We start from the raw sequence: 27,934 nt of genomic DNA on the forward strand, positions 1-27,934 counted from the left end.
AAATCCTCAATAGGAAAGAAGCCAGTTGGCTTCTGTATGGTACCAAATGTGTTTCAACCAAAGTCTTCCTCAATGGCTGAGCTATTCTTACTTGGTCTGTCCTTCCTTATCTGCAAAATAAACAAGTCGGAAACTTGATAATGCCTTTTTTCTAAAGATAACGCGAATGTTAAAAATACATCAATAACATTTAGGAAGAAGAGCTTTTGCATCGTTTTAGAGTGCATAGTGTTGGTTTGTAAAGATCAACACATGCAGTTGTTGTTCCCCTTCCTTTAAGGATTTGGTGGTTCTCCTTTATAAAATTTAATGGCTTGTGTATTTTTTCAGTGACTGTATTTAGTCGTATAACTATGACTTATTAGTTTGTCTTTTTAAAAGAAACACCTTTTAATATGTTTTTTATAAGGGGTGCTGAAGGATGACATGCCCAGCTTCTCACACCAGCCTACAGTGGTGCAACCAGGGATTTAGCCCTTTGCACCACGGCTGACAGACAGACATGGCACACCAGCCTTCACTGTCTCACTTGCCAACACTGCAGAGCCCCTTTGCTCAGTATGGTTGCCTGGCTCTTAAGTGAGTAGAGCCAGCACGGCATAGTAGTGGTTTGAGCCCTGGACTATGGCTCTGGAGACCAGGGTTTGAATCCCTGTTCAGCCCAACTGGCTGATCTTGGTCCCACTCTCTCATTCTCAGACGGCCCCTCGAAGAAGAAATCTTGCTAAACCTTCCCATGTGTTTGCCTTAGGCCATAAGTTGGACTTGGAAATTACTTGAAGGCAAACAACAACAACAACAACAACGAATTATGGGGCTGTATTGGGAGACAGAGCATAGTTACTACATTGGGATACTGGTATCTGCTGGGGTTTGGTTCCAGGATCCCCTGTGGATACAAAATCCATGGATGCTCAAGTTCCATTAAATACAATGAATTGTTGTTGTTGTTACTGTTGTTGTTGCAGTGGGCCCCTGGTACCCACTGAGCTTTGGTTCAAGGATCCCTCATGGATACCAAAAACCATGAATGCTCAAGTTCCACTAAACACAATGAGTTGTTGTTGTTGTTGTTGTTGTTGTTGTTGTTGTTGTTGTTGTTGCAGTGGGCCCTTGGTATCCACTGAGGTTTGGTTCCAGGATACTAAAATCTGTGGATGCTCACATTCCACTAAATACAAAAAGTTGTTGTTGTTGTTGTTGTTGCAGTGGACCCTTGGCTAGGGTTTGGTTCTAGGATCCCTCGTGGATATCAAAATCTGTAGATGCTCAAGTCCCATTAAATACACTGAGTTGTTGTTGTTGTTGTTGTTATTTCAGTGGGCCCTTGGATGTTCAAGTTCCACTAAATACAATGAGTTGTTGTTATTGCAGTGGGCCCTTGGTATCCACTGGGGTTTGGTTCCAGGATCCCCTTTGAGTACCAAAACCCGTGGAAGTTCAACTTCCACTAAATACAACGAGTTATTATTATTATCATTATCATTATTATTATTATTATTATTGCAGTGGGCCCTTGGTATCCTCTAGATTTTGGTTCGAGGATCCCCTGTGGATGCCAAAATCCGTGGATGCTCAAGTCTCATTAAATACAATGGCCTAGTAAAATGGTGTCTCTTATATAAATTAGCAAAATGAAGGTTTGCTTTTTGGAACTTTTAAAATATTTTCAAGCCATGGATGTTCAAATCTGTGGACAAAAAAAATGCGTGGATGTGGAGGGCTGACCGTCTATTGCGTCCCATGTAAGATCTCAGCCTTTGCATCACCCAGAGAGACTCAGTTGTTGGACAGTGTCAGAAGAAGCGCATACACAAATGCACATACGGAAACATCTGTGCAATTGTCAGAGATCACTTTTGTGCAGAGTTTTATGTGGGATCTACCATTCTATTCTAGAAAAAAAGATCTTTCACACATCAACACTAACAGACCATTGCAAAGGTCTGAAAGACCTGTCTCACCTTATGCAGCCCATTGAAATGTTAGGGCAAGGGTCATGGTTGACATCCTTCTGGGTCCCATTGCATTACATTGCAACTCCCACAGTTGCATAACCATGCTTTATACCTAAGTATTTATTAGTGTGGTTTGAGCATTGGACTACAGCTCTGGAGGCCAGGGTTCGAATCCCGGCTTGGCTATGTAAACCATCTTGGGCAAGTCACACTCTCTCAGGAGAATGGCAAGGGCAAATCCTCTATGAAGAAGATTTCCAACAGAACTCCATGATAGGGTCTCCGTAAATCTGAAACAACTTGAGGGCACACAACAACAACAATTTATTATCAGTCTGTACTGCAACCGAAGCAATGGGTTTATAGCCACAAAACCTCATGCAACCTCATTTTTAAACATTGTTGGTCTTAAAGGTGCTGCAACTTTCTTTCCCCACCGTCCCCCTTTTCCTTCTTTTTTATGATGCTAAATGTTAGAGAATAAATTTTGTTGTGGCCTGATCTCACCTGAAGGAAACGGTTTGTCTCCCTGTTCTGGGACCATCGGAGAAACCAGTTCTCATGCCCCTGATTCAGATATAAATAATAAGCAAAGGGATCTTTTTGCACCTTTGAGACTAACTGTGCAAAAGAAGTTGTAGCGCAAGATTTCAAAGACTTGACACTTTTTCTTAGCAATTTGAGAGACTTGACTTGAACCTGTTGTTTCTTTTAAAAAGGCCATTAGAATTATACAAGAAGGACAAATGAAAACTTGAATAAATTGAGATATCGATCTGGATTTCCTTGGTTCAGCTCTCTTGCAACTGGAATTGTGGCAGGTTGGCCTTAGATAAGAGATTGCCTTCAGAGGTTGGAAAAGTTACTTTTTTGGACTTTGTTGTTGTTGTTGTGTGCCTTTGTGTTTCTGACTTATGGTGTGACCCTAAAGCAAACCTATCATGGAGTTTTCTTGGCAAGTTTCTTCCCAAAATGTTTGCCATTGCCATCTTCTGAGGCTGAGAGAGTGTGACTTAATCTGGTCCTCCAAGGCTGTTTTGCAAGCCCCTAAACATCTTTTATTTTTAGCAAGAAAAGAAGAGATCAACGATTTCTTCTGGCAGCCTCTGCAAAAGCAACTCAGCTCCTCAAGACGTTGCAGACCTGTCCTCTTCCGCTGTGTAGTCTTTATTTTTGTTCTTTTCTGTTTAAAGAAGAATTTATTGAACTGACATCTGGCCATGGACCCAACATCTCACAACCAGTCATAATACAATGCACAATCGCACATTTGCAAAGAATCCTTGCCCAAAGCGGAAGAGAAAAAGATACTGCTTTTCTAGCAACAAGAGATAACCTCTAAGAAGCATTACCAAATCTTGTATTTGGGAGCAGCAAAGGACTGCATGCAAACCAGTAACCTGAGGCTTAACACTTCTTCCTGATTTAATAACAACAATAACAACAACAACAACAATCATTTTTTTCCAAACCAGAAAGGGACTTCTGGCAACTTCAGCTTGAGACTGTTCTTGCTATTCAAGCATTTCTGGCAAGCCTTGCAAACCTTGGAGGGCTCCTGTGCAGAAAATTGGGTGCAAGATCTGCCAAAATTTCCCATCCCTGCACTACTATACCAACGCTGTGCACATTTTTGCGCCAGAAAGCCAACATTTCCCCTTTGTGTGCTGTTATCGGTCAGGGATATTTGGCTCAAACATTGACTCTAGGAGCATCAGTGAAACCAAGTACCCTGAACAGTTTACTCTGATTGAATATTTATATACTAGCTGTTCAGCAAGAAAGTGCATAGGTTTATAAACATAAGAACAGTGCTCATAGGTGGAAGCCTGCAGAGTGCAAGGGTTTGAGCATTGGACTAGGACTCTGGGAGACCAGAGTGCGAATCCTTACTCAGACAGGGAAACATGATTTTAAAATGTGGGGTATAAAATTATCTTCAGGCTTTGTGTATGAAGTGGATATGAAATATAAAGGGATTTTGTGTTCAGACTTGGCTCCCATCTTTAGGATATATTATTAGGTATATGGAAATATTCAAAAATCTGAAAAGATCCAAAATCCAAAACATTTCTGGTCCCAAACATTTTGGATAAGAGAGACTCAACCTGTATTTTTGGATAGTATGCCTTTTGCTTCCAAGGAGCTGTCCTGGATTTTTGCCTAATATCTTCTAACAGGACCCTCCAAATATCTTTACCTTTAAAATCTTCCTGTAGGAAACTACTAAAACCTTTGGAGGATTACTTCCTAGTTTTGCTGAGAAAGAGTTGCTTCCAGTGGAGTTTCATCTCTGCTGTCCTCTTTTTCCGCTGCTTGTTATTGTTCCTTTTATTTGCCTTTAAATGCTTTAGTTGCCTTTGGGGCATTTTATGGAAAAGCAAAGACAATGGATTTGAAGTTCAAGACCTGGATTCCTTGCCTTTCCATAAAGTGTTTTTGTCTTGGTAGAGGATTAAAATAGACAAACATGCTTCGTGGTCCTTTGCAGAAAATCCTTTTGCGCCAAGGCTTTTCCTCAGACAGTGAAACCGCAGAAGATGCCTTGCTGTGCTTTTTCTTTTCCGTAGAATTAGTCAGAAGAAAAAGAAGGATGTTTGAGGTCCTATTTTTTTAAAGTTAAATTTATCTGTTATAAAATGAGGCTGAAAGCCCACAGGAAGAGGACAGATGTCTACAGGCGTCTCCGCACTGCACAATTATAGCACTTTGATTCCACTTTAACAGTCATGGCTCTGTTCTGTTGAATCCAGGGATCTGTAGTTTGAAGGGGTTCTTAGAAAGCCTTTGGTGCAATCCCTTGAACTGCATTATTAGAAGTCTTTGGAAGAGAATATTAATTATCTCTCAAAACTAAAAATCTCAGGACTCCATCGCATGAGACCAGGAGAATCAAAGTGGAATGAAACTGATATAGATTGTGTATCTCTTATCTGATATAGGATGGGAGACACCTGCCTTGACAACAGTAAATATGAAAGGCATCTAGGAGTCCTAGTAGACCACAGGTTGAACATGAGTCAACAGTGCAATGCGGCAGCTAAAAAGGTCAATGTGATTCTAGGCTGCATCAATAGAAGCATAGATCGAGGGAAGTAATAGTAGCACTCTATTCTGCTTTGGTCAGGCCTTGCCTGCAGTAATAATGTGTCCAGGTCTGTTGTCTTGGAGAGTGGTGGAGTCTCCTTCTTTGGAGGTTTTTAAACAGAGGTTGGATGGCCTCTGTTGTGGACGTTTTGATTGAGAGTTCCTGCATGGCAGAATGGAGTTGGACTGGATGCCCCTTGTTAGCCTCTTCCAATTTTAGGGTTCTATGATTCTATGTAGCTTAGGTTTTCCATGTTTCTTTCTCCAGTCTTCACTCTTCCTGCTTCTAACCTGCTTTGCGTATGATATTTTCTGCATACACTGTGAATAAACAAGGTGATAGTATGCAGCCTTGGTGAGCCAGTGTGGTGTAGTGGCTTGAGCGCTGGACAATGACTCTGGTCTGAATCCCTTATTGACCATATAAAACCACTTGGGTAAGTTCCACTCTCTCAGCTGCAGAGGAAGGCAGTGACAAACCTCCGCTGAACAAATCTGGCCAAGGAAACCCTGTGAGCGGTTCACCTTAGGGCTGCTTTAAGTCAGAAACGACTTGAAGGCACACAACTACAACAACAACAACAACAACCACATGCAGCCTTGCCTGATCCCTTTGCCAGTTGGGAACCACTCTCTTTCTCTATATTCTGTTATAACAGTGGCTTCTTGTCCTTACAGGTTATGCATCAGGACAACTGAATATTGTGGCACTCCCATTCCTTTAAGCACCAGCCATAGCTTTTCGTGATCTATGCAGTCAAAGGCTTTGCTGTACTCAATAAAGCACATGCAGATGTTCTTCTGCAATTTCTTGGTGTGTTCCATTATCCATCGTATGTTTGCAATGTGGTCCCCCATGCCTCTTCCTTTCCTGAATTTAGCTTGCCCCTCTGGGATTTCATGCTCCATACGAGTCTTTGCTGCAGAATTTGGAGCATGACATTCCTTGCATGGGAAATTAGTGCAGTGCTTCTGTAATTGCTGCACTCTTTTGTGTCTCCTTTTTGGTGGATGGGGATGTATATTGATCACTTCCAATCTGCAAACCACTGCTTTCTTTTCCATATTTGTTAGCAGATTTTCATTAGAACAGAGATGGATTCTGTCTCTGTGCATTGTAGCAGTTCTATTGGGATGTCATCTGTTCCTGGTGATTTGTTATTTCCAAGTGCTTTGCGTGTGGCTTGCAAAATTTGGGATTCATCTTCATGGGTTTCTTCTTCCCATGTGTCATTCTACCTTTCACATTTTTCTGTAGCTCTTCTGTGTATTCATCATGGTCATGTATTATGTTCCTCTACTAACTGTAGAGCACCCTTAGTCTCCCTCTTTTCCAGCTGCCTTCCATCTTGCAAGCATGATTGTCTTTTTCACTGAGTCATGCCTTCTCATGCTCTGGATGTTGAAGGAGTTCTGGCCTGTATCCTATCTATCGAGTGCCACTAGAGTACAACCATTGAAGCAATGGGAGTTTATCTACACTGTTGTCGGTGTGCGCCTTCAAATCCTTTCTGATTTATGATGACCCTAGGAGTTTTCTTGGCAAGATTTGTTTGGTGTTTTTTTTTTGTGGGGGGGGGGGTTGACTTTGCCTTCCTCTGGAGCTGAGAAAGTGTAACTTGCCCAAGGTCATGCAGTGGGTTTCATGGCCAAGCAGGGAATTGAACCCATGTCTTGAGAGTTGTACTGTAGTTTAATGCTGAAACCATGTTGGTTGAGAAATTTACCTACATATTGACTCATTTTGACCTGTTTTGTGAGATAAATCTTCTTGCAAAGGGAACTTGTAGCACCTTTGAGACTTAGGTCCAAAACACACTGCAGAAATAATCCAGTTTGAGACTGCTTTAACTGCCTTCACTCAGTGTTAGGGAATCCTGGGAAGTGTGTTTGGGGCTGAACTGAGCTAAAGAAGCTGTAGCATGAGCTTTTGTAGATGCATCTGAGGAATTAGACCAAGTCTACAAAAAATTATGCCAAAATTTCTTTCACACAGCTAGTCTCAAAGATGCAACAAGATCCCTTTGCATACTGATTTTCTGGGCTAACACGGTTATGTCTCTAACTTCTAAATCCTCTTGGTTAGTCTCAACTAGAGTAGACTCACAGAAGCCATGGGATTTACCCATGTGTTGACTTACTATTCAACCACTGATGAAACTGGTCTACTCTAGTTGGGCATCAGCAATGGGGATTCAGGGCATGGTCTTGTTCCCCTGCAGGTAAGCCCAACCTGGGAATGAAGTCTCTCTCTTTCTGGTTGCCTGCAGATGCCAAAGGGACCATCCGGGAGATTGTCCTTCCCAAAGGCTTGGACCTTGACCGGCCCAAGAGAACCCGGACCTCTTTCACCGCTGAACAGCTCTACCGGTTGGAGCTGGAGTTCCAGCGTTGCCAATACGTCGTGGGCAGGGAGAGGACAGAGTTAGCCAGGCAGCTCAACCTCTCGGAGACACAGGTAAGGGAAGGGCGCATGGGGGGATCAGGAAAAACACCCACCACCCTATCCATCTGAGCTTTCATGCGGTGCCTGGGGAGGGGGCTTCCAAGTCCTTGGGCTGATGAACTCACTCTTAAGCCAAGATCTTGCATTGTGTTTGCATAGTATATATCTACTTATGTAGGCTCCATCTACACTGCAGAATTCATGCAGTTTAGCACCACGTTAACTGCCATGGTGCAATGCTATGGAACAGCAGTGTGACTGGGATTGTGTGTGCAAGGCATGTGGACCGCACCGGGTGACACCCCAGAAGAAGAGGTGACACCCAGTTGGTCTCCTGCCCCCCGTGGGCCACAATAAGGCCTTGTGCACTTTGTCCGGGCTGCCACAAAGCCTTGTGCATTGCATCTGGGCTGCTGCAAGGCCTTGGGTGCCCTGTCTGAGCCACTGCGGGGCCATGTGCACATTCACTTGTGTGTGTGTGCGCTCCTGTGTGCGCGCACTCCCATGAGGGGCATGCACACCAGAGGTCCACCCCCCAGAAGCCCCACACCGGGTGTCACCAAGTCAGGTGATGTCACTGCTACGAAATACTAGAATTTGTAGTTGTGTGAGATATTTAGCTTTCTGTGTCAGAAAGCTCTGTTGCCACAACAAACCACAAATCCCAAGATCCCATAGGATGGAGCCATGGCAGTTAAAGCAGTGTCCAAGTATATCAATTCTGCGGTGTGGAAGCAGCCATGGTTAAGTGGTCATTGTGTTATGCCACAAGGCTGCTGAATAATAAGACTTTGCAGCCAGCAGCATATCCCTGAGTGTGCTTGCTGCTTCCATGGTTCTAATGATTCAAATGTCACATTGCAGCTGCTGGCGAGTAGTTACACACTATTCAAGGATGTGCAGCTGCATGTGCGATGGGTACATTTGCGGACAGTTGTGAACAGAATACAGACATTACGCTGTGGCCAAAAATGTACAACTGTATGTGGAAAGGAACCGGAGGTGTGCATAAAACACAAAGAGGACTCTAGATCTAATCCAGTTTCATACTCTCAGGCAAGAATTGTGTAGTTGAGACAACTAGCATTGTCTTTTGTGGCTTGCCTTCAAGTCATTTCTGACTTATGCTGACCCTACAATGAACCTATGACAGGGTTTTCTTGGCAAGATTTAGTCAGAGAGGATTTACCTTTGCATTCCTCTGAGGCTGAAAGTGTGTGACTTGCCCAAGATCACCCATTGGGCTTCCACGACCAAGGGAGAATTCGAACCCAAGTCTCAAGAGTTGTAGTCCAGTACTCAAACCGCTACACCAGGCTGGCTCTAAATTACTCCAGGTTTTTTGGGGGTTTTTTTGCTCTGGACCTTACAGTCATTTCTGATTTATGGTGACCTAAGGCCACCATATCATGGGGCTTTTATTGCCTAGATTTGTTCAGAGGAGGTTTGACATTGCCTTCCTCTGAGGCTGAGAGAGTGTGACTTGCCCAGGGTCACCCAGTGGGTTTCATGGCTGAGCCGGGATTCGAACCCTGGTCTCCAGAGTCACAGTCCAGCATACAAACCACTGCACCACTCTGACTTTACTAGAGTAAACCCATTGATTCAATTGTTGAATTGTGAGTCAGCATATAGGCAAACCCAGTAGATTCAATGGCTTTATTCTAACCAGTATGCTGCTCTGTGCCCATAATGTGTTTGCAATGCAAAGTGTGCTTTCATTCTGTTTTTTCCTCATGTTAATGAATAGTTAACAACTATTATGGTGATTAATTTTTAACGTCGCTTTCTTAATTGCGAAGCTATAAATAAAACAGACTGTGCCAACAGCGGAGGAACGTGGCTTCGCAGTCTCACAAGCCAGGTCAGGCGCCGTGTCATGTCTTGCGCTTCCTTCTGGTTGGGCATTGCGCTCTCTTGGGCCTTTGGTTCACCGAGGTCTTTCCCATCATCTGTTACATGATCTTTTTTTAGTGACAAAGCAGAGACTGAACTTAGGGCCATCTGCATACAGTGCTGTTGAGCTAATGTAACCCCTATGAATTATTGCTTTGCACCGACACTGTAGAAATAATGCAGTCTGACACCACTTTAAAGTCCTGCAGCTCCATCCTAGGGAATCCTGGGGTTTGTCCTTTTGCAAGGTCTATATAACCTTCTCTGCCAGAGAGTGCTGGTTCCTCACCAAACTACAAATCCCAGGATGGAGCCATGGCAGTTAAAGGGGTGTCCAACTGCATTATATCTGCAGTGTAGATACCCCCATTGTTGTCCAGAATACATGAGGAGAAGGGGGCACCCAAAAGGATGCCACTTGTGCACCAACTCTGAGAAAGTGTGATCACTGGCCTACAATTACAACAAGATTCCAGCCCATTTAATCAACTGTGATAGTTATGTGATGGAGGCCAGAATACTCTTGGTTACTTCCAATTGCATAGCCCTCAACTGTCCCAATTTGGTTGGGACAGTCCCAATTAATCCTTTGCCATCCCACTTTTTCAGCTGCTTTTAAAGTGTCCTGGTTTCTCTCTCCTCCTCCCACTTTCCTCCTTTGCTGCAAACTGAGTTCAAAATGCAAAAGTAGTTTGCCCACATTTAGCTCCATGGGAACGAGAGGAGAGGGATGGATCATGTCCTTCCCAGGAGGCTTGGGTCAAAGCAAACCTCTGCAACCTTTATTATTATTATTATTATTATTATTATTATTATTATCATCATTTATTCAGAGAGAGCTGTAAAGTTTGCACAGCATTTTACATAGTAAGTGTAAAAAAGAACAAAAGCCTACCAAGCAGCGTACAATCTAAAACAACATTACATGATTAAAATATCTCTAAAACTTTGCATTTGTACTTCCAGTAGTTAATCTCATAAGTAAACAGCGTCCTGGTTTTAATCAGTGAAATGTTGGAGGATAATGCAGCCAGAGTAGACTGAATCAGTTGTTCAATGGTGAGTTAAATTGTAGGTAAATCCTATGGATCCAATGGATCTAGTCAAGTTAGGAGTAATAACAGGCTCAAGGCTGGAGACATAGGCTGCATCCGCATTGCAGAAATGATCTATGGCCTCATTCACGCTACAAAATAAACCGATTTTTGAGTCTAAGCGATGAAGTGATTTAGTGCCGAATAAATGTTCACATATTCAAGCCACAATCGAATCTGCTCATTTCAGTTTATTCCACTTCACATTCACAGTCATCAGTAGGATCGAATTAAAATGGAGTTGCCGCACAGGGCACCAAATTCAATTGATAGTGCATTCACACTTGCGCTGAAGCAATTCATTAAAAAAGATAAGAGGAATGCCGTAGGTTCGGAAAAACCAGTTTAACAAACTGTGCCCGCAATTCAGCGCAAGTGCAAACAAGGTCCCTTTAAACCAGTTTACACCAGTTTGAACACTGGATTATTTTGATGTGTGAATGAGGCCCAGGTTGACACCACTTTAACTGCCATGGCTCAATGCTACGGAATCCAGGGATCTGGCTAAATGCCTCACAAAACTATAAACCCCAGAATTCCATAGCATTGAACCCTAGAAGTTAAAATGTTGTCAACCTGGATTATCTCTAGGCACTAAATAAGGAGGAAGATTAACAGAAGACTGTTGTTGTTGCTGCTGCTATTGTTAGTACAGTATACTGATTCATATCCTGCCTTTTCCCCCAGTCCAGGACTCAAGCTGGCTTAGTTCAGACAAAAGCCAACAGTGTAGTTAAACTATCAATAACATTAAAACCAATTAGAAACATGGGCATTGCAAAGAAAACAATCAATAGACAGTCCAGCGCATTATGCATGGCCCATTCCCCTTGAGTGGTCAACCTCCCAAGGGCTCTAAACCAGAAAGGTCTTCACTTGCCAAGGGAAGGATGCCAAGGAGAGTGCCAGCCGAACCTCTCTAGGGAGAGGGTTCCAGATCTTGGGAGCAGCCACCAAGAAGGCCCTGTGTTCCTTTCAGATCATATAGAGTTGGAAGAGACTGCAAGGACCATCCGCAAGGGCCATGCACATTCAAGTTCTTCCTAATGTTGAGGTGGAATCTCTTTTCATGGGGCTTGAATCCACTGCACTGTGTCCTACTCTGTAGCAGCAGAAAACAAGCTTGCTCCGTCCTCAATGTGACATCCCTTCTCATATTGAAACGTGGCTATCATGTCCCCTCTTAAATTTCTTTTCACCAGGCTAAACATTTCCATTTCCCTAAGTTACTCTACATAGGGCATTGTGGTTTCCAGGCCTTTCACCTTTTTGGGGTCTTCCTCCTCTGGACATTCTCCAGATTGCCTATATCCTTCTTGAATTGTGATGCCCAGGACCGGGCACAGTATTCCAGGTGAGGTCTGACCAAAGCAGAATACCATGGCACTATTACCTTCCTTGATCTAGACGTGATGCTCCTATTAATGCAGCCTGGTATCCCATTGGCCTTTTTAGCAGCTGCTCCGATGCCCCTGGGAAGGTGGTGGGACACAGAGACGGGACTACTCAGCAGATCTCAAAGCACAGGCTGATTCGTAGAGAGAGATACAGTCCTTCAGGTAGCCTGGACACAAACTGTATAGAACATACTGTATATACTCATAAGACTAGAAATTTTAGTTAAAAAATTGATTCCAAAAATCAGGTTGACGTATCCATGGGTGAATGTAAATTCTATACTTTAACTCTTATTAAAAAGGGATCCATTCCCTGGTGAAAGTCCAAGAGTGCAGTCTGTCTCTCTGCTCTCTCTTCCATCCAGCCTTTAGGGTGAGCCTTTTTGTTTTCCTTTGCTTCATCATTTAGATCCATTGTTGCATGACTTTAAGTTTTACCTTCGGCTTGTCCAAGTGTCACATCAAAACCCATCATTTTGCCCTTGACTTATACATGAGATCGACTTATAGTTGAGTATATATGGTAAGCTGCACCTTGAATCATGCCTGGAAAGATACTGGCAGCCAGTGGAGCTGTTGCAGCTGGGGAACCATGATGTTCTAGGATCACTTCCAAATCCATTGACAAAACATCTGGATGAAACCACCAGAGACTGGACTTTGAATAGCACAATTACACAAAGCAACACGGCTTGGAACAGCCCCATTCCCTGATCAGACCTCACTGATTCCTAGATTCTTGGGCAGAATCTCAGTCACTGATGGTCTAAAATGCTAGTCAGTAACAGCTGGTAAACTGGCCAAGCACTAGTGGAGGTAGTGTGCTAGATGGATCAAAAGTCTGGCTCTGCAAAACTACAGCTTATTTTGTACCTAAATTCCCTCATCTCCTGCCAGCATCAGCAAACAACTCTTAAAGTTATGCAAAGGAATCTAGTAAGAGCACCTATGAAACTAATTGTGTAAAAGAAGTTATAGCATAAGCTTTCATAGTCTTAAGTCTACTTCCTTGGATGCATGGAGTGAACTGGGCATACGTTTTTGTACACTTGGTCTACTTCTTCAGATGCACAGAGTGAACTGGGCATAAGCTTCCATAGACTTGGTCTACTTCCTCAGATATATGGAGAGGACTGGTATTCACTGCACACACCTGAGGAAATAGACCAAGACTATGAAAGCTTATGCTAACAGTTAATCTCAAAGGGGCTACAAAACCCTTTTGCACACCAATATTCCAGACTACCACAGCTATGCCTCTGAATTCAACTCATGAGGCAGGAGTATAGTGACCTCTCAGCACAGTATACTTATGAATAATGCTCCTAGCTGTGAAACCTTCTCAGATTCTCTCAGGCCTTTGAAAAATTACCCTTTTTTTGAACTGTGACTTTGGCTGGGGGATTCTGGGAGTTGCAGTCCAAATGAGAGATGTCTTCAAGCTCTGGATTCTTTCCCCGTAACCCCTCTCCTCCATCTTTCCTGGACCTGCTTCCCGCTCTCTCTTCAGTGCCTTTCTGCGTCACACGGCCGGTTGGAAATGTTTCCCTCTGCGCATTGCCTGGCTGCTGGAACTGACAGGCCTGTGATGCATCTAGGCTGCTGCTTGGCACAAATCCCAAATGCCAGAAACAAACAGAGCTGAGAGAGCCAACCGGAGAAACCGTCCCCATTACGAATGCTTTCCTCTATCTGCCCTGCCAATGACCCTGCTGTGCGGGTTCATGTTCGCTCCCTGGCCTTCATGCCAGAAGTCATAATAAGGCTGATTGCTATTTATCTCAGGCTCACGATGTGAGAAGAGCGTGGAAAAAGTTAACTGTTTATTCTGTTGGATTGCAGCTTCTAAGGGCTGCAGCGTATAAATCTCCACGTGTGGAGTTGTGCATTTATTGTGCTACACAACATTGTGTTGCATGGCAATGCTGTGCCATGCTGCAGAATTAATGCTGTTTGACACTGCTTTAACTGCCATGGCTCCATCCTATGGAATCCTGGGATGTGTTGTTTGTTGTGGCACCGGCTAAAGAAGGTTAAAGATCTCCCCAAACTACAAATCCTAGAATTCCATAGAAGTGAGCCATGGCAGTTAAAGAGGTGTCAAACTACATTAGCGCAGCTTTGGAAGACCATAATTCTCTATGCAAACCTGCTCCAGTGCAAAGATCTTTGGGGCAGGCTCAGCTCTTAGGGCCTTTGCAGGCTAGAGATGGGAACAAGGTTGACGATGGGGCCTTCTTGGTGGCTGCTCCCTCCTTGCTCTCCTTCTGGAAGGAAACAAAAACTTTCCTATTCTGTTACGCTTTCAGGGTCTTTCAAGAGTGAGCTGTGTGTCTTATTGATTTTTAAAATACTAGATTGTTTAATTCATTTCAAATAACATACAGACACACGTTTTCATATGTTTTTTGTCTGCACTGTTTTTAATAATTTTTGAACTGCCTTGTTGGGGGGAAATGATAGATCTAAACGAAGATAATAAATTTGGTGTCCTCGATCTGGACACTGTACTTCCATTGATATAGCCTAGAATTACATTGACTTTCTTAGCTGCTGCATCACGCTGTTGACTCATGTTCAGCCCGAGGGGCAAAACAGACCGGCAATAAGCATCGGGTTGGGGGTGGCGTCTGAGCCCCAATCCGGTGCTCCAAGGGGAAGCATGACTTTAGGGCCCTTTGTTTCAGCCCTAAGACTCCTAGATCCCTCAGTCTCACATGTACTGTTGTCAAGCCAAGTGTCCCCCATCCTATATCTCTGCATTTTACTGCCTAAGTGTAGTATCCTACATTTCTCCCTGTTGAGATTAATTTAGATAGTTTTGGCCCAGTTCTGTAATCTATTCAGGTCATTTCGAATTTTGATTCTCTTCTCTGGGGTATTAGCTACTCCTCCTAAAATGGTGTCCTCTGTAAATTTTAGAAGCATGTCCTCTATTCCACCATCCAAGTCACTGATAAAGATGTTGAAGAATACTGGGCCCAGGGCCCCTTGCAGCAAGTGGCAGAATTTTAGGGCTGTATTTAGGGCTCAAGCAAACATTTGATGGATATAGCTATGGGGAGTGCACAAAATGAGGACATTGCTCCCCAAATAATTGTTCTGCCATCCCCAAAGGACATTTTTCTTCAGTCCAGAAATATAGCATTGCAGAGAGACTGAAATCCCTTTACATGTACAATTCTTCTATTTGTTGTGTTGGCATTCCCTTGACATCTTTGCCTGTCTCTTTTCCTTGGATGCCTGTTTCTCAAATCCTCATGGTTTAAGTTAATGCAATGCCAGAAATTTGGAGACCAAAGAAAAAGTTTATTTGGGATGACAGAATTCTTTGAGAGGGGCAAGGCTGAAGTTTTGCCAACACATCCCAGAGCTGCACCTCAAAATACTCCCTTTGAATGGCCCTACTAACTCATGTAAAACCAGCCAATTAAAAAGGAAAAAGGGACCCATAGGAGGAGGCCTGCAGCTGCAGCTGGTGCTATTTGCGGGTGGTAGCTGTGCCAGTTTTTCCAAAGGGAATTGATTCAGTCTGCCTGCATGTGTCATTTGTGTGATGGGGGGGCAGGCATTGCAAAGACTACAAACATACATGCCCACTTCACCCCCATCTCAATCACTTTCCCCATCTATGACAGCTGGATGTGGTTTTATCCTTCCATCCAGACCCAGTTAATGGAGGGGAGAAGTGGGCACATTTGTATGTGGAAGAATGAGGGGTGGGAGAGGAATGGAGATGGGGAAGGAGCGCTTTCGCCTGATGGGAAATAATTATAGGCCCAGTCTTTCTGTGCCATTCCCTTCAATGCCTAATTGAATCTTCTCACTTTGACAAGGCTTTTAAAAAAAATGACAACAGAGCATCATTATTATTGTCAACAACAAAACCTGCCTTTAAACAAACCACTGCCTTTGTCACAACATCACAAACACCAGACCAGAACAGGCTGGCCTGCCTTGAAACAATGCCTTCCAAGTGGTTTTCTCCTGCCAAGATGCCCAGGTGATACTGGGAACACCCAAGACGCTTTTCTTTCTATGGATAATAAAAAGAGGAGAAGGAAGAGGAGAGAGAGAGAGAGAGAGAGAGAGAGAAAGAAGCGGGCACAGAGGCCACCAGATGTGTGCAATGAAAGCTGAGCCAAGAATGGAGGCTGCCGCCTGGCTGTGTGTGCCAAGCCTCCCAGCTCATGCTGTCATCGGCACAGAGGGGCCCAGCCAGACAGAAACGTACACGTTCCCAATTTTGATTCCCAGAGACAGCAAGGGAGGGTTAGCTGCCAAGAAGGAACCAAATCAATGGTTGGGAACACATCCTCCCCTCCTAAACTGAAAAAAATTATCAGCCAAGTGGAATGACTATGGCTCCTTCTTAAAGCAGGGAAACTGTTTTGGACTACAGTTCCAGGAGGGATATCGGGGTGTGGCCCCTCTTCTCCAGTCTTCAGGGGCAGAGGGAGAAATCTCAGGACAGAATCATAGAATCAGAGTTGGAAGAGACCTCAAGGTTCATCCAGTCCAACCCACTTCCATGCAGGAACTCACAATCAAAGCCCTCCCTGAAACAGATGGCCATCCAGCCTCTGTTTAAAAACCTCTAAGCAAGGAGACTCCACCACTCTCCAAGGGAGCGTCTTCCACTGTCAAACAGCTTTTACTGTCAGGAAGTTCCTCCTAATGTTGAAGTGGAATCTCTTTTCCAGGAGCTTCCATCCATTGCTCCTATTCTCTAAAACAGCAGAAAACAAGCTTTCTCCATCCTCAATATGACACCCCTTCAATAACCTAAACATGGCTATCATGTAACCTCTTAACCTTCTCTTCTCCAGGCTAAACATCCCCAGCTCCCTAAGTTGCTCCATGATTTCCATACCCTCCACCATTTTTGATCATCCTCCCCTGGATATCCTCCAGGTTGTCAGCCTCCTTTTTGAATTGTGGTGCCCAGAACTGACCGCAGTATTCCAGGTGAGGTTTCTAAACAGAGGCCTCCAAAGAAGGAGACTCCAGCACCCTCCAAGGCAGCTCTTTCCTTGGAGTTTATCACACGGGAAGAATTTCTCTTAATTTGGAATTAAAAGAAAGTGGGGCCAGAACGCATTCACATGAATTCGCTAGTTCAGCGAATTTACATGAATTTGAATTGCATCCAAACTGACTTCCCATTGCCCGAAAACAGCTTGCCATTGCCCGAAATTGCGTGTGGTAGTCTATCAAGCAATAACGATAAACCCAATGATTGAGTTCGGATTGCCATTGGATTATACTTCCAAGTTCCCTTGCCTGATAAACTCTCTTGACTCTTTCCTTCTCCGCCATGCTCCTCAGCAGCCCCCTCTTAGCCACTCTCTGTGATCTCCAGCTTTATTGGTTTGTTTGTCTGCCTGTCCTCAGGGTGGCCCTGGTCTATTTGAAATGTAGGTTGAGACTTCAGAGCCTGTCACTTTGCACCTCTCTCCCTCCCTTTCTTGCCCTTTCTGTCACCAGGTCATCTCCTCCTGTCCGAAGCATCATTCCCTTTTTCCAGGAGTCACTCACAATCCTCTTTAGATTTTGCTGACCCACATAGATTAGTGTCATCAATGCCCTATTTATAGCATTATGGATTCCAAGCCAGTGGTGGCATTAGCACAAACTCATGGCTGGGTTTATGGCGGCCACTATGGACTCCAGCAAGGATATGCCATAAAGCCTCTGGTTTCTGACACAGAGACGATTCCCTTTCATTGCTGGATGCCTGGACTTGTTTGAGACAGAACGGAGAACCCTCAGGGATGCCATTAAAAGTAGTAACAAGTGCTCTGGAAATTATGGTGGTGTTTTCCCTTGCTGGTGGTGGAGGGAAATACAATTGACATTTTCTTCAAAGAGACAGATTCTTTTTAAAAATGACGTTGTCTGAGATCTGGCTTCATAGTTTTGCTGTTGTTATATGTGACCAAGGGTCCCCATCATCCACAGCCCAGTTCAGATCTTGCAAACTCAGGGGCCCTTCCCTTCCACCTTCCAATTTTCTTGGCATTGTTGCCTTTTCTAAATGTCATTATGGTCTTTTCTAATGAGTCCTGTCTTCTCTTTATATGTCCCAAGTATGATAGCCCTTAGGGTTGCCAGAAGTCCAAAACAACTTGAAGGCATACAACAACAGTTAAATACAATACAAAATTTCATATTCATAGCGGGGTTATTTCTCATTCGTTCTCAAGTAATAAACTGTATTTCCCCTTTCATCCCCATCCTGCTCTTTATATTCTTGTTGCTGTTCCAGTCTCACAGACTTTAATAGATTAGAAAGTTGGGTCCAAACTAACAAATTTCAACATGGAGAGATGTATGGTACTGCACCTAGGCAGAAACCCCCCAGAAATGCATAGATATAGGATGGAGGACACCTGGCTTGACATCAGCACATGTGGGAGGGATCTAGGAGTTCTACTAGACCATAAGTTGAATATGAGGCAACAGTGTGATGAGGCAGCTAAAAAGGCCAATGCGATTCTAAGCTGCATCAACAGAAGTTCAAGGTCAAGTGAAGTAATAGTCCCACTCTATTCTGCTTTGGTGAGGCCTCACCTGAAATAATCCTGTGTCCAGTTCTGGGCACCACAATTCAATGTTGAGAACCTGGAGCGAGTCCAAAGGAGGGTCACCAAAATGGTGAAGGGTTTGAAAACTATAAAGCCCTATGAGGAGCACCTTAGGGAGCTGTGTATGTTTAGCCTGGAGAAGAGAAGGTTAGGAGGTGATATGATAGTCCTGTATTTGAAGGAGTTTCATATTGAGAATAGAGCAAGCTTATTTTCTTGTTGCTCCAGAGAATAGGACCCAGAACAATGCATGCAAGCTCCAGGAAAAGAGATTCCACCTCAACATTAGGAGGAACTTCCTGACAGATGAACACACTCCCTCAATGGAGAGAGATGGAATCTCCTTCTTTGGAGGTCTTTAAACAGAGGCTGGATGGCCATCTGTTGGGTATACTTTGATTTTGAGTTCCTGCATGGCAGGAGGTTGGATGGGATGGCCCTTGGGGTCTTTTCCAACACTATGATTCTATTATTCCTTCACTTTGTTATCTCACCACCTACAAATGAGATCCACACTATTCTATAATGCTAAACAACTCTATAATCCATCACTCCTATTACTAAACATATTATGGCAGGCAACTCTTGACACTAGGATGCCTAAGCAACTCCCGCCACTAGGAAAGTTAGGCTGGGATGCTGTATGGAATTTACGTATGTATAGGGATTGCAGTTATGGTGCTACACAGTGACTATCCCAGCCTGATCCCCACTTACCAGGGAACAGCCACTGTGACTGACAGGGGATCTTTTCCTTCCTGTGAGCAACCTCTGGGGCAACAGACAGACTCAGGACCCTTGTTGCAATTCTCCCTCCCACTGGGGAAGACTTGCATGCGGGGATGGTGGGAACTGCAGCCGGCTGCTTCCCAAATGACCAGGGAAGAGAACCCCATCAATCCCAGTTGCTGCTGCCCAGTAAGTGAGGGTTGGGGGACTTTTATGGCCCCTAAACTTTAAGAAACCCCTCATACCATATCTGATTGGTTAGGGACTCTAGCATTGTCAGAAACTGGAATGGCTGAAAAAGCAGAATCCATGTAGGAAACATAAGAGAATTACAGTGGCTTGCTTTGCACACTCCTTGCAAAGTCTCTCAGTTGGCTTGGTGTCTTTTTCCCCTCACACCTCGCTTTGCAAGCAATGCACATGTGATCTAGACACTGTTTATTAAGGCTTTTGGAACCTTAATAAGATTTATCCAGAGTCGATTTTCCACTGTCGCTTTCCTCTGAAGCTGAAAGGATGGGTTTCTATGGCTGAGCGGGAATTCAAATCCCAGTTTCCTTGGGTTCTAGTTCAACACTGAAGCAACCTCACCGCATACTCACAGGAGCCCATTCACACATAAAAATCTGGCACCTGGTGGTAACCATCTCTTCTCTTCTTCAGGTGAAGGTCTGGTTCCAGAACCGGCGCACCAAGCAGAAAAAGGACCAGAGCCGGGATTCCGAAAAGCGTTCCACATCCACCTCCGAATCCTTTGCCACCTGCAACATCCTGAGACTTCTGGAGCAAGGGAGGCTGCTCTCCGTCCCGGCCCCCCCTGCCTTGCTCTCCCCGGGCTCCAACCCTATCAGTTCTTCCTCCGGAAACGGGTCCTCTTTGGGCACCTCAGAGACCACCTCGCCCGTCCTCAGCAGCGGGGCCAGCCCTCCTGGGACTGGGGGTTTCAGCCTGCAGGTCCCTTCCCTGGCCACCTCGGCCTCCCCGCGGCTCCCTGCCACCCCGCTGTGCTTCAGTGGCCCACTGCTGACTGGCCTCCATGACTTGCCCAGCGGCTACGGACTGGGCACCTCCGCCTTTGAGCCTTACATGCGGCTGGAGAGGAAAGACAGTGCGCTACCCAGCAAGAAGCCGAGCCCTTAAGCGGCCGTGACAGCGATTGAAGCCGTCACGGTTACGATGATGACGATGGCGACGATGATAATAATAATATTAATAATAATTAAAATAATAATTATAATAATTAATTAAGACAAATGGAGTGTCAAAGGAGTGCCCCGATTCTTCCCTTGCTTTCCTCTGGCAACCTTCCCCCCCCTCACGCCGGATCTTGCCCTCGCCTTCCTTCCTCCCACCCCGCGCAGGGTTTCTTATTTGCCAGTGGGACTTCAAAGATGATTTACCAAATGTCAACGACAAAACTTGTGACGTGTGCCTGTGTGTGTGTATGTGTGAGTGAGCGTGGGTATGTGTTCCTTTCACGGAAATTAAAATGAACAACTACAGACAAGACCTGGCGTGCGGTGGTTGACTTGGGAATGGGGGGAAGGGGAGAGAGCCAGCTCCTATAATCCCCAGAGGCACCAACCTCCTCTCACAATCGCTGGGCATGATGGGCATGCTGGGCCACTGGGCTGGAGATGGTGGCCCTCACCTGCCATTTTGGATGCCGACGTGGCTGGGCTTGACCTCTAGGGATGGGAAGAATATTTGGAAATATTCCCCAAAATGGCTGGACAAAAATCTGTCAAAAAGACTCTGATGGAAAGCATCCTGGACTGATGAAAATTTCTGCAATTCAAGACTTATTCTGCACAAAATTCACACACGGTTGTTTTGCACAGAGAACAGCATTTTTCTGTGCAAAAAATTAATACTTACACACACATAGAATAATATCTCAGCAGAACTAGTATTTTTATGTGGAAGAAATGCTGTTTTCTGCACCGAATAACCACATGCAAATTTTGTGTAGAACAAGTCTCAAACTGCAAAAAGTCTTCTTAGGCAGTTCTTGAGGACTTTCTCACCATGAGAAGCAAACTGTGAAAATTACTCATTTTGATTTCCTACAAAAATGACACAAGGAAAGAATTACATCCCAGCTGTTCTGTTTTGTACTGCAATGGCTACAAAAGACTGGGATTTAGGGCTGCTATCCTCCATCCCCCTCCTGCACCCCAAAAGGGTATGAGAGTCCTTCTGCCAAGACAGGAAGAGGATGCGTGTGGCACTCCTGATGTTTCTGGACTGCAGTGCCCAGCCGCCAATAGTGAGTAAGGCTGGGAGATGTAGTCCACCAACATCTCATATTGAAGAAGGAGCAAGCTTGTTTTCTGCTGCTCCAGAAACTAGGACACCAAGCAATGGATTCAACCTACAGGAAAAAGAGATCCTACCTAAATGTTAGGAAGAATGTTCTGATAGTAAGAGTGGTTCAACAGTGGAAGACACTGAGAGAGTGGTGGAGTCTCCTTCTTTGGAGAGTTTTAAGCAGAGGCTGGATGGACGTCTGGCACAGAAAGTGCTTTGATTCTGTGTTCCTGCATGGAAGAATGGGGTCAGACTGGATGATCATTGAGATCCCTTCTAACTCTAGGATTCTATCTCCAGGACCCTATCATTCCCACTTCTGTTCTGAAGTGTCTGAGCCTAACTACTACTTACAAACACCTCAATGCAATTGGTACTCCCAAGTACATCAGACCCATGGAATTTAGTGAGTGAGCAGTTTGGCATGAAAGCAACAAAGATGCTCCCACATGCAACTCCTGGCATTTCCAATTGCTAAGATCACCAGAGAGTTTACCTGCATGGAGTTTATCACACTGGGGCTAATTTTGGCATTAAAGAGAGATTAAAGTACATTTAAAGCACCCCACAAATAAAGCAAAAATGGTGGGTACTTGCACAAATGATTATCACATGCATTTGTGCAAATAAAGCGATACCAAAAATGCATTGTCACGGAAATCCCGAAAGTAAAAAGATATGTGTTAATGCTTCTTTGTGACCACTTTAATGGTGGGTTTTGTGCGACATCGTGTGAAATCATTTCACGCAATTACTCAATTTTCCCAGGATATTCACAGGATAAACTCCCAATCTCCTTCATGTGATAAACTCTAATTGAGAATCAGGAGAGTTCCTGCCAGCAAGAGCTACGTGAGGTGGAGAAGTATCTCCCTCCCTCTCTGTTGTATGTCTGGACGTCCAGGGGATTCTGGGAGTTACAGTCCTAAAAAAGTAACATCTCAACACAATGATGAGATGTTCCAGTGCATCTCGTTAGCATTAGTCTCTAGGTCAAGGTTCCTGCAATGCAACGTTTCTTCATTTTGAGAAAATATCCCTGGAAGTTACACATTCCAGATTTTAGCTTGAACTTTTGAGGAGCTGACCAATATGGAGGATAAAGTCCAGGAAATTGGATAGTTCTTTTAATATTTAGACTAAAGTCCTGAACAGACATACCGCCCCACTGACTGAGAAGGAAATGGAAATAAACAGATGTAAAACAGACATGTCAGGGAGATGGTTATGCTCACACAATTCTCCTTCAGATGACCACTTTTGCACATGTAGGAATTTCCTCTTCTTGCCGAAGGTCTGAGGCTTTGCCTTCCCACATCATCTTGGACACCTCTGATCAATTCTGTTTTTGGAAGCTAAACAGGGTCAGGTGTGGTTAGTCCTTGAATGAGAAACCACCAAAAAGGAAAAGGAGATCTTCAGCTGGGGAGTCCTTCCAGAAACCCTGCTTTGGTCAGGCCTCACCTGGAATCCTGTGTCCAGTTCTGGTCACCATAATTCAAGAAGGATATTGACAAGTTGGAGTGTGTTCAGAAGTGGGTGACCAAATCATTACTTGTCCACAAATAAAACATGCGTCCCCATCCTCTTGGCAAGGAGTCCGGATGGCGCAAGGCCCAATCCTTGATTCTGATCCAAACTGTCTGAACAATGTGATCCATTTTTATATGCTGGCGAGCTCAGTTTTCTGCATCGAGCCCTCCCCAACTCAAGGATGCTGGGGCTGAGTCCGCACGGACCAGAATACTCCAGGAGCCACCTGGAGAATTCTGACCTTTCGCTCCAACGTCCCCCTATTGCCTGGGCACTCTGTTGCAATATGGGGTGGCTGCTCACATATACATCCCACTGTGCCCCCCATCACAGCCACTGGTGCACGTTGCTCTGAGATCAGAATGAGGTGCCCAACTGAGTGCCAGGACAGGCACATGGCACACTCCACCAGCATTCCTCTTGGATGTTGGCTAGTGCCTCCTTTTTGTAGGCATTAAATGAAACCTCCCTTCTCAGGTGCAGTACTGCTGGGGATGAGGGCCTTTGCCTTCATGCTCTGCTTGTGGGGTCATCATCTGGAGTATTGCTGGGCATAACTGGCAAACAGATCACTGGAGGAGTAGAAAGTCCTGTTTTGTTGGTAAAGCAAACACCCTGTGATTGGCACCTCTTCTCAGCCAAGGGGCACGCATGGCAAGAGGCAAGGACTGAATCCTTGACTCCTGAAGGCATGCCTCTCCCCATCTCTGCCTACCTAGGGAGGAAGGTCTTCTGGGGGTGAGGTTCCTCTGAGTCCAGTTATGTAGTCAAGCCTTTTAGTCTAAGTCTCTAGCTTTAAGTCTCAAATCGACTCTCTTTGCAAGATACTCTCAAGTCCAGCTTCAAGTCCAGTCTCAAATCTGGGAGGCAACTTTTGTTGGAAAATCATTGCATTCTCTCTCCCCCTCCTCAAATAGATAGGATTTTCCTGCATGCATCTCTACTGTCTTCTGTCTTTATTTGCATGCCATTTGGTCCTGCTAAATTCCAGGGGCAATAAATGCCTTTGTAAGTTGGTATTGGAAGCATCCCCTTCTTGCTGAATTGTGCAGGAAGCATTTCTGGGATATGTACTTGTGTACATATGCTGAAATCCCCTCTTCTGCACAATCCTTAAAGGTACAGGAGTCCTGTTTCTTGTTTCACTTTGCAATCCTAGCCTAACTCTAAAGAAGAAGGCTAAGCCACCACATGCAGAAATGGGGACATGACATTATGCTCACAGATGCATGGCAGATGCACAACAACTCATTCAGGAGTTGTAACACTGCACAATAGAATGTGCAACCAAATGCACATGCACAATGTGTGTTACATGCAATGTGCATGTGTACTCACACACAATGCAAAGGCTCAACTGTGAGCATCTATGTGCAGCACAAATGGACAACTGTGTACAGTGCACAGCCATTCCATATCAGATAGAAACCACTACCGGAACACTTCTCTAAGGGGAACTCACACATGCATAAGAGCACCATCAGGATTCCAGGGGAGGTTTGGTCAAAATGAGTCATTAATGTGCAGAATATATATATATATATATATATATATATATATATATGCGCGCGCAAAAGGTTTGTTTGGGAGGTAGCCAAAGTATTAAAAATATATTAATTCAATTGTAAAAATTATATAATGAGTGGTGTAGTGGCTGAGCATTGGACTAGGACTCTGGAGACCAGGGTTCAAATCCTCTCTCAGTCCTGGAAACCCACTGGAAGAGCAAGAACAAATTACATCCTCTCAGCCTCAAAGGAAGGCAAAAACAAACCCCCTCTGAACAAATCTTTTCAAGAAAAGCCTGTGAAATATTGTTATGGCACCAGAGCATTCTGATAGGGAAAACTAAATATCTCACAAAACTACAAATGCCAGGGTTCCACAGCATGGAAGCATGGCAGTGAAAGTGGTGTCAAACTGTATTAACTCTGCGCAGTGCAGATATAGCCTACATCAGAACTGTGCCACATAATTGTCCACAGATAAAGTTATGCATTAATTGAATGTATATTTTTACTGAATATGAATGAACCAAGATATCAACCATGCAACAACAGACCCAGACACTGTGCATGTCCATCTATGCACCCATCCTTGTATAATGCACATCCATACATAATGCACTGGCGTGTGCATTTGCACCACATTTGTAACTTCACTTTCACAATACGGAAGTGAATACAGACATTTGCATTAAATAAAAATGTCCAATGGCTTCTATGGAAGAACGTATGCATGCAGAAGAGAGCAGCAGGATTTACACCTCAAATTATAGCACAGCTGTTATATCACTGACTCACACTTATCAAACTCACACTGAGCCCCTCCACGAGCGTAAAGTCCAAAGAGGCCAATCCATAAACTCACTCTTTCAGCCAGAGCCAAAGAATAGGCTCTTTTTTTGCTCTTTACTTCACAGCTGAGAAACCCAGGTCATCACAGGCTGCATCCAGAAATAATGCAGTTTTAATGGACATGGCTTGATGCTATGGCATTCTGGAATTCGTAGATTTTGCGAGCTCTTGAGCCTTTTCTGTCAGAGAGCTCTGGTGCCACAGCAAACTACAAATCCCAAGATTCCATAGCATGGACTCATGGCAGTTAAAGTCATGCCAAACTGCATTATTTCTGCAGTGCAGATGGAGCTTGAATATAGCGAGAAAGGGATGACTCCTTTCTAGAGGAGCTCTTCTACTTTGATGGTTTTGCAGAAGAGGGAAATTTCAGCAGGTGTTGCTTGTCATGCAAGTTACTCACTGACTACTCACATCTCTCCCACAAGTGGAAACCATGCCCTGGAGAAGAGAAGGTTAAGAGGTGATACGATGGCCCTGTTTAAATATTTGAAGGGATGTCATGTTGAGGATGGAGCAAGCTTGTTTTCTGCTGCGCCAGAGAACAAGATTCGGTTTGGTTTTTCCTGGACTGGGTGAACCAACTACCTCTTAAACCAAAGTGATCTGGATCAGAAATATGCCAAAGGCAGGCAGGATGGTTAACATTACAGGCCTTGCCAGAGAATGAACCTGGGTCGGGGTGTTTGCTGTGTTGCTCAGAAGAAGCCTGGTCATTTGCTTTTGGCGGCTTCCATCTTGGCATGGATTGGGCAATGAACCCACCCTGGTTTTTATTGTGATCTTTAAAAGTCCTGTCCAATGGGTTGCCCCCAGAATATTCATGAATAACTCCTTTACAGTTTTACTCCCTTCCCTAGCTTCTCCCCTGGTTACAACCTATTCAGCCCTTATCCTGAATCTTCCCTAACTACCCTACTTACAACCCATTCAGTGATACAACCTTACCCTGAATTTTTTCTAAGCCCAACCTACCCACATCTGTCTCTGCAAAACACACATTCGACATAGTAATAATTTAAGGACTTTTCCCCGGACTGTGGAACTGTGGAAGATGGGACGTTGTTCTCTGTCATTCCTCGCCTGGCAGTTCCATGAATTTTTTAACTCAACTATCCTCCTCTGTGGATCCAGCCATCATTGGAACAGTGGAAAAAACCCATAGGCTGCTTTTCAAACCTCTCAGGTGCTACCCAAATCTTTGTGTCTGATGGTTTGCAAAAAGAGGGAGGGGGAGCAAAGAAGGAAAAGAGAGTTGCATTTGCAAGTGGCTGGCCATTTAACAGAAAGGAGAACAAGAGCTGAGCACTTGTGATGTTTGCAAGGTCCTTCCCTTGGGAGTGAGCCAGGAGGGAGGCGCAGTGCTTCTGAGGCACTTAGCAGGATGCTTTGGTTGAGGATGAGAAGGGAGGCTGGCTAGAGGTTCAGGTTTGGGCACGGCTGAGTGGGCAGCCGGTTCCCCTTCCCTCCTCCAGAGCCCTCTTGAGCAAAACGGTGCAGTTCACTGCCAAAGGTGCTAAAAGCAAAGCTCTGTCTGGTGCTTGATCCCTTGGCAATGGGGCCCAGCTCCTTCGGTGCCAAAGGGCTAATGCTGCAACTCTGGAAGATGCATTAAGATACCCATATAGTCAGAAGGAGGAGGAGGGGGGGAGGTTGCAGCTTATGTAAAGGAAACCCACGGCTGGGAGAATGGGGCTGGCTGTTACTCTAACAGGGGATTATTCAGATGGTGAAAATAATCCAGGTAGAATCTGGGTGGAATCTTTGTTGTTCACATGCATTTCATGTTGTTCCGACTTATGGCAACGCTGTGGATGAGACATCTCCAAGGATCCCTCTCATCCACTACAGTCTTGCCCAGATCCTGCAAGCCCTTTCCCATAAGAACCCCCCTGAGTCTCTCCATCTTCCTCTCTTTCTCCTACTCTCTACCTTTCCTAGCATTATTGCCCTTTCTGGTGATCCATTCCCTCTCATGATGTGGCCAAAGTAAAATAAACTCAACTGGATCATCTTTGCTTCCAAGGAGAGCCCTGGTTTGATCTGTCCAAGAAACCATTTGTTTGTCTTCTTGGCTGTCCATGGGATCATCCTAAACTCTTCTCTCCAGCCCCACATTTCAAAGGAGGTGGTTTTCTTTCTGTCTGCTTCCTTCACTGTCCAGCTCTGCCATCCGTACCTGGGGATGATGGGGAATGCAATGGCCTGAATGATTCTGATTTTAGTGCTCTGTTATACGTCTTTGCTCTTCAGTATCTTTTCCAGTTCTTTCATGGCTGCCCTTCCCATTCCTAGCCGCCGCCTTCTTTCTTGTCTGCAGTCTCCATTCTGGTCAATGTTTGCATTTCATAATTTGCATTTCAGAATATTTTTCAGAATAGCATTTCTGAATGCTATGCATTTCATAGCCTCATAGAGTTGGAAGAGTGCCCCAAGGGCCATCCTGTCCAATCCCTTGCCATGCAGGAAGACAGAATTGAAGCACTCCTAACAACAGATGGCCATCCAGCCTCCTTTTGTTGTTGTTAGCTGCCTTCAGG

General features: G+C 44.6%; 1 protein-coding gene across 1 annotated transcript in view; it reads left to right on the top strand.

The window, feature by feature from the left end:
* The window catches only part of LOC149313313 (ventral anterior homeobox 2b-like), a 50,287-nt gene extending 29,550 nt beyond the window's left edge, over positions 1 to 20,737 (top strand). The window contains exons 5-6 of the mRNA XM_089527275.1: positions 7,316 to 7,503; positions 19,858 to 20,737. Coding sequence (XP_089383401.1) covers positions 7,316 to 7,503; positions 19,858 to 20,334 — 665 coding nt within the window. The 3' untranslated portion in view covers positions 20,335 to 20,737. The remainder of the gene's footprint in view (positions 1 to 7,315; positions 7,504 to 19,857) is intronic.
* Positions 20,738 to 27,934: the final 7,197 nt, after the last annotated feature.

Source organism: Sceloporus occidentalis, unplaced genomic scaffold (genome assembly GCF_023333645.1).
Source record: "Sceloporus occidentalis isolate IW3139 unplaced genomic scaffold, rSceOcc1.0.p SCAF_5, whole genome shotgun sequence".
NCBI lineage: Eukaryota > Metazoa > Chordata > Lepidosauria > Squamata > Phrynosomatidae > Sceloporus > Sceloporus occidentalis.